Below are 13206 nucleotides of genomic sequence, written 5' to 3'. Positions count from 1 at the left end.
GTGTAGAGGATCCAGTGCTGGTGATCCAGCGCTGGTAATCAAGTGTAGACACTTACCAGCGTTTTTCTTGACCTCCGTGGAATAAGCAGGTATCCCAGCATACCTGAGGAAGCCTCTCTGGTAATCAAGCAGGTCTCCTTCCCCGCGGTGTGCTCTCGCGTTCCCCGAACCCCCGAGCAAGCAGGTCTCCTTCCCCGCGGTTTGCAGGGGGGTTCGGGGAACGCGAGAGCAAACCGCGGGGAAGGAGACCTGCTTGCTCGGGGGTTCGGGGAACGCGAGAGCACACCGCGGGGAAGGAGACCTGCTTGCACGGAGGGGGGTCGGGGAACGCGAGAGCAAACCGCGGGGAAGGAGACCTGCTTGCGAGGAGGGGGTTTGGGGAACGCGAGAGCACACCGCGGGGAAGGAGACCTGCTTGCGGGGAGGGGGTTCGGGGAACGCGAGAGCAAACCGCGGGGAAGGAGACCTGCTTGCACGGGGGTTCGGGGAACAGTGGAGCAAACTGGGGAAGGAGACCTGCTTCCCCGCGGTTTGCTCTCGCGTTCCCCGAACCCCCCTTGAAGCCGCCCAACAGCGCTGCAGTGTGGCCACATCTAACACCACTTGCAGCGCTGGTTGCTGTAAGTGTGGCCACTCTGCAGCGCTGGCCCTATACAGCTGTACTAATACAGCTGTAACAACCAGTGCTGCAAAATTGTAGATGTAGACATACCCTCAGTGTGGCACCAGATTACAAGTCCTAAACACAGAATGAGTATGAATAAACAAGAAAAGCAGAAAAGATAATCATTCATCTGTGACACATTCAGAATCACTTGAAACTCTATTGACTTTTTGCCTCTAATAAGAAGGCTTGTAGCATTAAAAAAGTAAAGATAATTATAATTTGCTCTGCACATATGTTAAATTTTCTTCTTCATGCTTTTTTTTATCGCTTTCAGGAAATCAGGTCTAATGAAGAATCTACGGATGATTCTGAGGTAAGGCTGTGTACAGGTAAGGCCTCACGGTTGTTGTGTTTAAACTGCATTTTTGTCAATATGCAGGGGGGGGTTCGGTCTTGTTTTATTTTTTGTTTTTCTATTTTGGCAGCCGCTTATTTGCAAGCGAAGCTGTGCTTGTTCTCTAACAGATGGTTTGAGCTGTGGGCAAATTAATAGTGAAAGTGTACCCTTTAAAAAGAAATAAAAATAAAACTTGATATTAAAGCCTGGGATCACAAGATTTTAATAAAGTGAATGATGTTAGAAGATTAAACTTTAAATTCAGGCATTTCTGCTTTAAACAAATGAAAATGTGATTGACAATGTCATTTCTATATAGTATATTACATTAAAGAAATGCAACTGATTTTTAATGATTTCAGAGCCTAAATTTAGTCTTAGTTTATTCAGCAAATGTTTGTCAGATCATATTTTGAAATAAGATTGGTCTATCGACTTGAAATGTTTGCACCATCAAAGGAATGTAAGTATTCAGGCGGTGTTATTGGGTGAGCAGAGGAAAGAGAGCTGAAATGAATCCAAGTCTTTTCTCCTTATGCCAGTGCAGTACATCCAAACTTAGTTCTTGGATGCGACTGTGGAAGTCTAATGTATAGTACTTAGTCTAATTTTTGCATTGTATGTAGACACAAAGGTCAAATTGCGGACGGGGAAAGTGAGTGGAATAGGTGGCAGTGCTCTCCCAAGCTCACTTCATAAGGTGGTGGACAGATGCTATCATGCCATTGCCTGAGCATGTGGATGACTTTCACCCATTATCGATTAGATAGCTTAAAGTGGCTCCCAATGCTCAAAACTAGAATGAAATGGTGGTGATAGAAACATTGCTTTTCACCTAGGGGTGTTAACTACACTGGAGATTGGGATCTAGGGTTCAGGCACTGGCTGTGGTTAGGCTTTCAAGTCCCTTAGTGGATCTTGCTGGTGGTCTTGACTCTCCTGTTGAGTGAGTTTGTAGTCAGGAGGGCTTGAGTCCCCTGTGCTGGGCCGAACTCTCCTTCCCTTGGTGACTGTGATGGCTGTATTTATCCTGGGCTGGATTTTCTCCTTCTTTCCTGGCTGAAGGGAATGCTGTGGTATTTTCACTCCTTGACTTCAGCAACCTCGTACCTCCTTCTGCTGTCCCGCTCCCTCTGCCTGTAGTTTCAGCTGCTGTTGAAGCAGCTACCTGAGACAGGGCTTTCATGACTCAGTCTTGGGAAGCAAAACTCCTGGAATTTTGTCGCCCCTGGATCTGATTGGCCCGTGATAGTGATGGGAGATAGGGCTGCATGGGATGTAGCTCAGCTATGTGCTGATGCAACCCATTATGCACAACAGTAACCTGCTCTCTAGTGCTGTTTTCTCAGTCTCCTGAATCTGAACTGTTAGCCTGTGTTTTTGTGTTTTGTTGTTTTAAAGCTCTTTGGGAAAGGGATCTCATCTGTCTACTTTTCTAAAGCACCATGCATGTTTACAGCACTGCATAAATAATTATTAAGGCTAAGTTTTTGTCAGGGATATTTTTAGTGAAAGTTGGAGACAGGTCACAAGCAATGAAAAATTCACAGAAGCCTGTGACCTGTCCCTGATCTTCACTAAAAATATCCCTGACAAAATGAAGAGGCAGGTTCAGCACTCACTGCTCCTGGGGCTCCCAGGTCCCCCACTGCTGCAGTCAGTGGGAGCTCTGGGATCTCCTGCTGCTGTGGGGAGTCAGAGCTGCGGGGTCCTTCTGCCCGTGAGGCTGGGCGGCTACGGGGTCCCCTCGTGCCAAGGTGCTCTTGGGGGTCTCCCATTGCCTACCAAGGCTTGGGAACTGCAGGGTCCCCTAGCTGCTTGTCACAGCTGATTAGCTTTATGGGGGGGTGTCTCCCTACCCCAGCTGGACAGCTGCAGGATGCTCCCACTGGAGTGGGGGCTGGGAGCTTCGGGGCAGGAAGGGGCTGTCTAGAAGCTCCAATCCAGGGACAGAAAATGTCACGGAGGACAATGGGAAGTCAGAGATTCTGTGACCTCTGTGACATAATCGTAGCCTTAATAATTGTTGAAGATGGAGCTGGGCAAAAAACAGACTGCAATTTTTATCTATACTTTCACAGTTTTTCCCCTTAGTTAAATTTGGTTCAAACGATTGTCAAAATTACTCATATCAAAATCTTTCAACCAGTTTATGGCAGTGCACCTTTATGTTAGTCCATAAATACACAGAGTAATATCCACCTCCTTCTCAGTCCTGTTGGGAAGGTATGAAAGAACCTAAAGGATCAAATCCTAATTCTGGTTCCTATTCAAGATAGTTAATTCCAAAGCAGACTGTGAAGAGTTACAAAAGGATCTCACAAAACTGGGTGACTGGGCAAGAAAATGGCAGATGAAATTCAGTGTTGATAAATGCGAAATAATGCTCATTGGAAAACATAATCTCAACAATACATATAAAATGGTGGGGTCTACCATTCAAGAAAGAGATACTGGAGTCATTGTGGATAATTCTCTGAAAACATCCACTCAATGTGCAGTGGCAGTCAAAAAAGCGAACAGAATGTTGGAAATCATTAAGAAAGGAGTAACTAGAGGCAATATGATATTTTCTATATAAATCCATGGTACTCTCACATCTAGAATACTGCATGCAGATGTAGTTGCCCCATCTCAAAAAGAGATATCGGAATTGGATATTCAGAGGGCAACAAAAATGATTAGGGATATGGGGCGAGATTAATAAGACTGTGACTTTTCAGTTTGGAAAAGAGAGGATTAAGGGGGGGATGTGATAAAGGTCTGTAAAATCATGACTGGTGTGGAGAAAGTAAATAGGGAAGTGTTATTTACTCCTCACAACACAAGAATTATGCTTTCGCCAAATGAAATTAATAGGCAGTGGGTTTAAAACAAACAAAAGAAGTATTTCTTCACACAGCACCTAGTCAACCTGTGGAACTCCTTGCCAGAGGATGTTGTGAAGGCCAGGACTATAACGGGGTTCAAAAAAGAATTAGATAAATTCATGGAGGATAGGTCCATTAATGGCTGCTAGTCAGGATGGGCAGGGATGGTATCTTAGCCTCACTTTGACTGAAGCTGGGACTGGGTGATAGGGGATGGATCACTTGGTAGTTTCCTGTTCTGGTCATTCCCTCTGGGGTACCTGGTATTGACCACTGTCAGAAGACAGGATACTGGGCTAGATGGACCTTTGGTCTGACCCACTCTGACCGTTCTTATGTTCTTTTCTATAAAGACAAGTGATGGGTTGTCTTTAATTATTTAGCTGTTACAAGAAGCCTGGAAACAATATCTAAAATGTGTTGGAGTGAACTAGTGAAACATGTCCATGCCTAGAGGTCCACATCTTTGACTAAACCATTTCCTATGATCATTCCGGCATAATCATCAGTGATATATGCTGGCCATTCAAACGCATGAAGACTAAGTGTGGTGAATTTCTGCTTTAATTCTCTTGATGTGAAATGTGTATGGTCATGGATTAGTTTGTCCGTGTCCCTGTGTGTTCACTCTTTTTTCATACTAAACATAATACCTTGTTATGAGATTAGAGTTGGGATTGACAGGCAGTGTTATCTAGTGGTTATAGCAGAGGACTGGACTAATTGAACCAGTGGCAAGATTAACCTATATGACTAGGGAAAACCATTTTAATTCTCTGTATGTTGGTTTATACATTGATTTATTATCGGCAGTTACCACTACATTAATTACAAAATTAATGGCAGACTATTGATGTTAGCTTTAATCCCTTTGAGATTCTTGGGCGTAAGGCGCAATTGCAAATGATTAGCACTTTTATCAGAGGAATTAAGGTGTAATTACCCATGTTAAGCTTTAACTTCTTGCAAAAATCTTCTTCTGTGGTGTGGGAAGAGTGAATGAATAATCATAGGGTTAGAATGGACTGCAAATCCCTCTTTGAACCATTCCTCCTCCACTTCCCCCGAATTGTGTGCACACAAGGAAGAAAACTCTCTTCTGTTAGTCCATGCTATGACTTCACAGCACCATTTTGCTGTCTTTTTTTTTTCTATTAGATTGTAAGCTTTTGAGACAAGGACTCTCTCCATTTTGTATGTCTGTCAAAACTGAACACATTGTCCGCTCTTAACAAATGAAAATATACTGCTAATAATTTGCCCACCTGCATGGTCTGCTTTGAGTTAACTGTTCCTTAATGAATGTTAAGATGCTGTTTGACCAGAATCAATGGCAGAGCATCACAATGGATCTCAGATGTGATGTTTTGCAAAAATAACTGTTTTGCCTGTGTGGTGTCACACAGCTCTTCATTGCAAATCTGGTTTCCCCTGATCCCGTAAATTGAATTCCTGAGGCCATTTAAATTTGTTTTAATGTTTTCCAGTTGTTTTGAATTAGAATGTCTAAAGCATATAGGTATAAATTAGTAGAGGTAGTACATATCCTCATATTCAGCAAACCTTTCAGTGATGATGGTGGTAGTTTTTTGTGTCAACACTATGCAATTGTAGCAGATCTTTCTTTGTAACTACACTACAATTTACTCTTATTTCATATTATATATATATATGGGGTATTATGAGCTTTTACTTATGTAGACAGTCTACTATTTATTCTTCCATGATATGGTGGGCAAACAATATATCTAAAATGGTATTTTAATTCTCGAGAGAAAAAAGTACTTTAGCTGCAAAGTATTTTCACTGCAATCTTGAAGAACTAACTTTTTTTAAACTTCTGCCATTTTTTAAAATGGCACATATGATGTACATATACTTCATTTTTCCCAACCCATAAAACAATCAAGCGTGCTACATTTTAGATTGAACAGGTTTGTTTCACAGAAACGTTCTACATATGATGCTACTTTGTTGGTGTATTTGATGTTTTTTACAGCACCTGGAGTGCTGTCACATTTGATGAGGCCTTTAAAAAAAAAAAAAAAAGAAGGTAGACTGACTTTTGATCATAAACTGTGGAGAAGAAAGTCTGAATAAATTATGTACAGCATGAAGCAAGATTTCTCAGATTTAATATTAGTCTTCCTTCCTGCAGTGTACCTATAGCTGTAAGTGGTTACTTTTACAACTGAGCTTGTTTTTTCCCAACCAAATCTTGATTAGATTTTGGTACCTAATTGATGTAAATCTTCTCACATGTTTGTTAGCTTTATATCAATGCTTCTTAATAGATCTGTGATACAAAGTATTAAGTTGAGAGGTAAATATATTTTCCCTGACTTTTTGAGCTGAGCATAATACTCAGCTAGGATGTGCCTTGGCTTTGCAGTTTAGTTTTCTATTAGCAAATGCTGTTGCACTGAATGATGTAATGTACCATTTGGGGGTTGCTTTTTTAAAAAAAAAAAAAGACTGTAATACTGCAGTAGTTCTGCTGCTAGCTTATATTGCAGAACCCACACATAGATCTTTTTTGGATCTTCTCTTCTAAGCAAAGAGTCTTTTTACACCTGTTTTTGGAAATTTCAAAAGCTTTCTTTTGTGCAATGCACCTACTTGAACTTTGTTTATATTCAGTACCCTGATGTTTATCACTCTGGACCTCAGTGCTGTTTTGGATTGTATCACTATAGCCAACCAGTAACAAGGCTTATTAGCTGAACTGCCTCATAGTATCTGCATAATATGACATAGTCATGAGGCAATCTATGGCATCGTTGTGAAATCTTATGAGCGAATGTGAATGTTACTTCTCCCTTCAGTGAATGTCTGGTGCACAAAATAATTATGCTTATCCACCAACTTACATATATTTTTCCATCAGTATAAATTATCACTGGTCTGCACAAGGGAAGTAGGAGATTTGTCAGTTAACTTGATGATTTGCACATTATAGAGTGGGAAGAATGATTTGGAGCACACCATACTAGGGCTCAAGAGACCTTCAATTCCTGTCTTAACCACAGACTTTCTCTGTGACCTTGGGCAAGCACTTCAACTACATTCTGTCTCAGTTCCCCTCTGTAAAATGAGAATAATAATTTCCAGTCTCATAGGGGTGTTGTAAGGATTAAAAAAAAATCCAGTGATCATTATGAAATGCTCAGATGCTGCTATGATGAAGATCATATAAGTACTTCAGTGTCTGAGATTAGAAGCTTCCTGTTCGTTGGTCTCTTGAAGTTTGGCTATGTTTATTTTTTTTTAAAGTGTATTCAGATTCTTTTCCGATTTTATTTTTAATGGAATTGTTGTTGCAATAGTGTTGTAAACCTTTGACTACATTCTGTGCATGCCTGCTAATATTTACGTCTTCCCACTAAACTCAGAAAATGGACAGCTGAGGGCTGCTGATGTACCTCTATACTGAACTCCTTAGTCTTCTAAATTGCTCTTAACTGATCCGGACCTAATTACAAATGTTTCAAGTAAACGCAGTGACTGGTTTAAAAAAAAAAAAAAAAAAGAGAGAGAGAGATTTCCTAGCCCTGCTACATTCCCCACTAAAATATTCCCTTAGCACAGGGCATCAAGCACAGATGGGCTCTTCCACTACTGTTGTCATTAAAGCGGCACCATCAGCTTGACACAAAATGAATTAAAAGTAGATTCAGATACTACGTCAGCCCCTTGATTGCATCTTTACTATTTCTTGTATTTCAGCTCCTTTTATCTGACAATTTGCTGTCTCCCCTTTGGCAAGCCACTTCACCTCTCCATGCCTCTCCTGCCCCATCTGTAAAAGGGGGCTATTTTAGGGTATGCCTACACTACCCAAGTTACAGCGTGGGCAGTGTAGACATGCTTTATGGCCAGGAGAGAGTTCTTTGAGGTCTACAAGTAAAAAAGTACTGTATGTGAACTTCTTAAAAAGTTTTATATATTCTCTCTCTCTCTCTCTCTCTCTCTCTCTCTCTCTCTCATTCTCTCATATATATATATATGCTCGCTAGCCAGAGAGAGCTCACTTCTTCCTGCATACCTAAAGTGAAACCAGCCTTTTAAATAGGGTGTGGAGAAAGGGAAGGTATGCAATAAAAAAAACTCCTCTGCTAATGAGAAAATGTATCATGCAAATAATTTATCAGTTTGAGTCAGTGGGATGAGCATTGTAAATAATATATTGACGTTTAAATGGAATGTTTCCATACATTAATTTTAAAAACAAGTTTGCAGTGACAAAGATTATAATATGCAGCGTTATAGGATTGACTTCCAAGAAAAATGGGTTACTGGTTATATTACTATATTCTTCTAATCTGCTGTTCTTGTGTGAAAATTAGATACTTCAGTTAATGAGCTATTAATATTAAACAGAAGTTCCAGTTCTTCTGTCTGTGTGTGTTTTAGAATATATAAAAGGTGAAAATACTGCCTTGCATGTTACATAAATTAAATGCAATTGAAAAGCTACTGTGTCAACAGTGTGTGCAGATGTGGCCTTCCCAAAACACTAATTCATTGATGTGGATGGCGCAACACTGAATTTTCTTTTTCAATAATTTCCTAACCTGTTTCACATTTCAGCGAGTTGTTAAAAGAAACTTCAAAAATGACTGTTCCCAAAATTGCACTGTAGGGTATTCATATGCAGTAGATCACAAGATGGCAACAGTTAGTGCCCAAGTAGTGTTCATAAGGGAAACAAATGGTTCTGTTGAAATTCCTTACTCAGCAAATGGAAATACAAGTGGAAAGGTGTAGTTTCATTCAGATTTGAATTGTCTTAGCCTTTTCCTTCCCTATTGGAACTTGTCTGGGATATCAAAAATACAACAAGCCATTTTATGTTGCTCTTATGTAATTAGAGTGACTAGGATTATTGTATGCAGTTGAAGTGGTTTTATAATTCCCAGTGATTTGGGGTACACAAAACTTCAAGTGAGAAAAAACAAATAGACAGCTGAAGTGAAACCAAATACTTTTGTGGACTATATTTTTTTTACATGTTACTTATGAGGATTGTTCATCTGCAGTATGTCTTCTGTACTTCTACTTCACAGCTTGGCTTATGTCTAGACTTGTAGGGGTGAATCTAGAATTGGTGTTCCACACATATTGTGAGACTTTCTTTATACCATGGCAGTCCTGAAAAGAAATAAAATGCTGTGTGCTTTTCCTTTCGTCTATATATTTCATCCTTAGAATGCAACCATCTTAATATTCATTCATGGGCAGCCATATCATTGTAATTCCTTGCTTTAGTATACCTACATTTTCCCCAAAGAAGCCAATGGATTAAATCAATCCTCAGCAGAAAATCCATCAGAAGAAAAGAAAGAAGAAAAGATTCCTCTCACCAATTTTCCTGATAGCCTGATCCGTATTTGCCAAAGTTCAGCATATTTTTGATGATATGGCTTATGAAGAACCATACTGGGGTTGCATAGGAGGTGATTCACTTCATTTCTTTACTCAGAAAAGCAGTGTATTGTAGTCATATTAATACAAACTTATTCTTCTACAGGTTAGAAGCTTGCAAGGGTTTTTAATATTTATTTCAATTTCATTTTTAACTAGCTTAGTCCACAATGAAAAAGGTGCTATGTCGTCAGCCCTGGAGAAAGAGAGAAAGTTGTCCTTTCTTTGCCTGTGGAGTAGGTATAACTGGGGAAGTAGAGTACATTTCTTCAAACTATCTTGCCAGTGGTTCTCAGCGCTTGCCCAAAGAGTCCCTTCTGGTGTTTAGAGGATGGCATAATCTTCAGGGGCACTCATTCCTTTGTATCTTTGCTGAAATTACCAGCCAGGTTGTTAGCTGCGGTGGAGTTCTTCTTTAACATGGTCGTCTGTCAGCTAGGAACTGGCCTGAAGCTACAAATTCATTTTGGTAAGCCTCCCAATAGCCATCAGATGGTAATAACTTTTTGCCGGTATCAGCCTGATCTGAATTTGAACTGATGATTCAGATGAAAGTCTCTGTATTCTATTGTTAACCTGTTAACTTGTCCAGTCATTCCTTCCCTGCTTTTTAAAATTTTCCAGTCACAACAGTTTGATTTTCATCTCTCTTCCCCCACTTCTGACTAGAAGGAATTATTTCTTTCTTTGAAATAAGTTTACCAGCGTGAATGGGTTTTGCATAGTCTTACATATGGGAGTAACACTGATATATCTGCAGGCTGGTCCCCCCACTACCTCTCAACATTTTAGCTTCAACTGGATGAGCAATAGAATAGCTTACTTTAGAGCTTAGTCCAATTTGTTGTTTGGCTGTCCAGCAAATTAGGATTCTGAACATGAAAGGCCACTAAATGTCTATTTTTCCTGTCCAAAATTCTTGTATTTATGTATATCATAGTAATATTTCTCTGAGTGCATTGAGAAAAATTGACAAATCATGATCTTAATCCTGACAACACAGCTTCACCCTTCATAAGCAGAGAAAGCCCCTCAGTCTTTTGGACAAGAACAAAAAGTCTTGAAGCTTTATCCTAACACAGGACAGACGATAAAAGGGTGATACGTAGTGATTTAGCTAGCGAGCATACATCTTGTCCAGCTGGATCTCTGATCTCCAGCATGAAGTGTCCATGCACCCTGAGTTGCAGAGAACCTCAAAATCATGTTGCACATCCTAGTGCTGTTTTTGAGGTGGTTGTCTATGATAGCAAAGTTAGTGCAACAAAATGCTTTATACCTATCAATTAATTTCCATATCCCTATACAAACATTAATCTATGTATATCGATGCCACATCACTATATAACTATGTGTGGCATCCTCACCTCTGGTCAATTTTGTTAAATTTTTGAATTCAGTAGCCAAACTGCCAATTATTATAGTGGGAACAGGTGCAATATCCTCACCCACATCATCCGATTCCTTACCTAGAAAAGTAAAAATGCTATCATAAGCATGGCCATAGTGGGTCAGGCCAAAGGTCCATCTAGCCCAGTATCTTGTCTTCCAACAGTGGCCAATGCCAAGTGCCCCAGAGGCAATGAACAGGTAATCATCAAGTGATCCATTCATTCCCTTTTGCTTACTCCCAGCTTCTGGCAAACAGAGGCTAGGGATGCCATCCCTGCCCATCCTGGCTAATAGGTCCATCGATTAGCTATCTTCCATGAACTTATCTAGTTCTTTTTGAATCTTGTTATAGTCTTGGCCTTCACAACTTCCTCTGGCAAAGAGTTCCACAGGTTGACCTTGCGTTGTGTGAAGAAATACCAGGGGTGAAAGTGGGCCGATATGATGTACCGGTAAGAAGCTGGTACTGTCCCGTACGCAGCCCAGGTTAAAGCACTGCCACGGCAACACGTTGCTGCCCCTTCCCTCCTCCCCCCACCTGTTGGCGGCCCTGCCGGTAGGGACCCTACCGTCAGGGCTGCTGTTGGGGGAGGCAAAAGGGGCAACGTCATTAAAGTGCTCCTGCAGTGCTTTAACATCATTGCCCCTTTTGCTGTCTCTCCGGCTGCAGACAGAGGAGGGCAAAAGGGGCAGTTGCTCCAGGGCCAGTGATTTAAAAAGGCCTGGGGCTTCCGGCTGCTATTGTGGCGGCCAGAGCCTTGGGATCTTTTAAATTGGTGGCAAGGGTCAGCTCCGCCTCTTTTGCCCGAGTCCCTACCCATTTCCAAGGCTGGAGCTGGCCTCAGTAGTGGTAAGAATTTAATATTTCTTTCACCCCAGAGAAATACTTGCTTTTGTTTGTTTTAAACCTTCTGCCTATTAATTTCATTTGATGACCCCTAGTTCTTATGTTTTAAGAAGGAGAAAATAACACGTCCTTATTTACTTTCTCCAGACTAGTCATGATTTTATAGACCTCAATCAGATTCCCCCTTAATTGTCTCTTTTCTAAGATGAAAAATCCCAGTTTTATTAATCTCTCCTCATCCTGAAGCCATTCCATAGCCCTGTTTTGTTGCCCTTTTTTGAAGGTTTTCCAATTCTAATATATCTTTTTTGAGATGGGGTGACCACATCTGCATGCAGTATTCATTGTGTGGGCCTGCCATGGATTTGTATAGAGATAATACGATATCTTCTGCCTTATCTATCCCTTTCTTAATGATTCCCAACATTTTGTTTGTTTTTTTGACTGCCGCTGCACATTGCAACTACCTCCTCTGTTCTTGGGTGTGAGAGCCAGTCTAACGAGCATCATAGTGAGGCATGTGGAAAATAGCTCTTTATGGATTCTTGCATTGCCAAATGTCAGTGTTGCTGAGCACCCACAGTTCACATTAGAGTCTTATCACCACTACATGTGGGTGTGTCACGACTGTGGCTGAGCCATGTCCTGTGCTGACTGGCCAATGTGACACACAATAGTCTGAGATACAGCATGGTCTCGTGGGCTGAGAGCAATAGATTCATTTCAATTCTGGTACTGACGCCCTCTGTGCACATGGTCAAGACCTGGACTCCAGCATTTTCAAATCTGATAGATACTCATATGTAGTGGTGATGTGTGTACAATCCGTTGTCCAGCTCTGAGTTTGCTGCCATGTTTTGTGGTGGCTGGGAATCCTTTAAATTTTCGGGATAAAACACTGTTTTGGAGGCCTATCCCGCCTAGGCTAACGCTATGCTCTTAATACTGTTGGCAGAGCTGATATCTGAATTCCTGTGAATGTTGCTCTTAGAAGTGGTACATGTGATTATAGGACCCTACTCCTTCCAAATCAGCTGTGGGAATTTTTTCAAAGACACACGCAAACTTAACTAATGCATAATTTTCCTAGAAGTGAGCGTACAGAAATTATTTATATGTTGGTGACCACTCAAATTAATATGCCTGATATGGGACCTTGAGCTGACCAAAAAGTAATGGATTGCTTAGATAACTGAATTCTGCTAGATGTGTTTAGATGAACTTGTACTTCCGTATAGAGAGGAAGGCAAGTAATTCTCCCTGGATACTGTTTAAAAGTACAGAAGTCTTGTAATTTTTCTTTATCTGTTGAAGAATTCTTGCGACAAGTGAAACTACTGTGAGCCAGCTCACAAAGGGTATGTTTTATGCACTCTGCATAACCATAAGAAGATCTCTTAACATTTATGCTAGACTGAGAACAAGTGGGGAGAATAATTGAAGGTGGTAATTCTCCATTGGCTTCACTCTAGAATCTTGGTGCAACTCCTAAACTAGTATTGCCAGAAGTGTAGCACAAATCCTGTCAATAAAATACCCAGCTAGCTCAAATTTCTTTTCTCTGTGGTACAGTGATCACTATTTTAAGTCCAAAACTTGTCTACAGATGTCTTCTTTTTGGTTTTAATAGGATTGCAGTGCCTAACTCTTCCTTCATATTCTTTAAGCA

The 13206-nt window shown here is 40.7% G+C and overlaps 1 protein-coding gene across 6 annotated transcripts in view; it reads left to right on the top strand.

Moving 5' to 3' along the window:
* The window catches only part of VPS41 (VPS41 subunit of HOPS complex), a 179557-nt gene that overhangs the window by 5793 nt on the left and 160558 nt on the right, over nucleotides 1-13206 (top strand). For all 6 annotated transcript variants that reach the window (XR_003998896.1, XM_030551381.1, XM_030551378.1 and 3 more), the window contains exon 2: nucleotides 942-980. Coding sequence is in view for 5 of the 6 variants with exons in the window: in XM_030551381.1 (XP_030407241.1) it covers nucleotides 942-980 (39 nt within the window). In the remaining variant the exon portion in view is untranslated. The remainder of the gene's footprint in view (nucleotides 1-941; nucleotides 981-13206) is intronic.

The sequence above is a fragment of the Gopherus evgoodei genome, chromosome 2, assembly GCF_007399415.2.
Source record: "Gopherus evgoodei ecotype Sinaloan lineage chromosome 2, rGopEvg1_v1.p, whole genome shotgun sequence".
NCBI lineage: Eukaryota > Metazoa > Chordata > Testudines > Testudinidae > Gopherus > Gopherus evgoodei.
The sequence above is the reverse complement of the archived record's forward strand: the minus strand, read 5'-3'. Positions and strand labels throughout refer to the sequence as shown.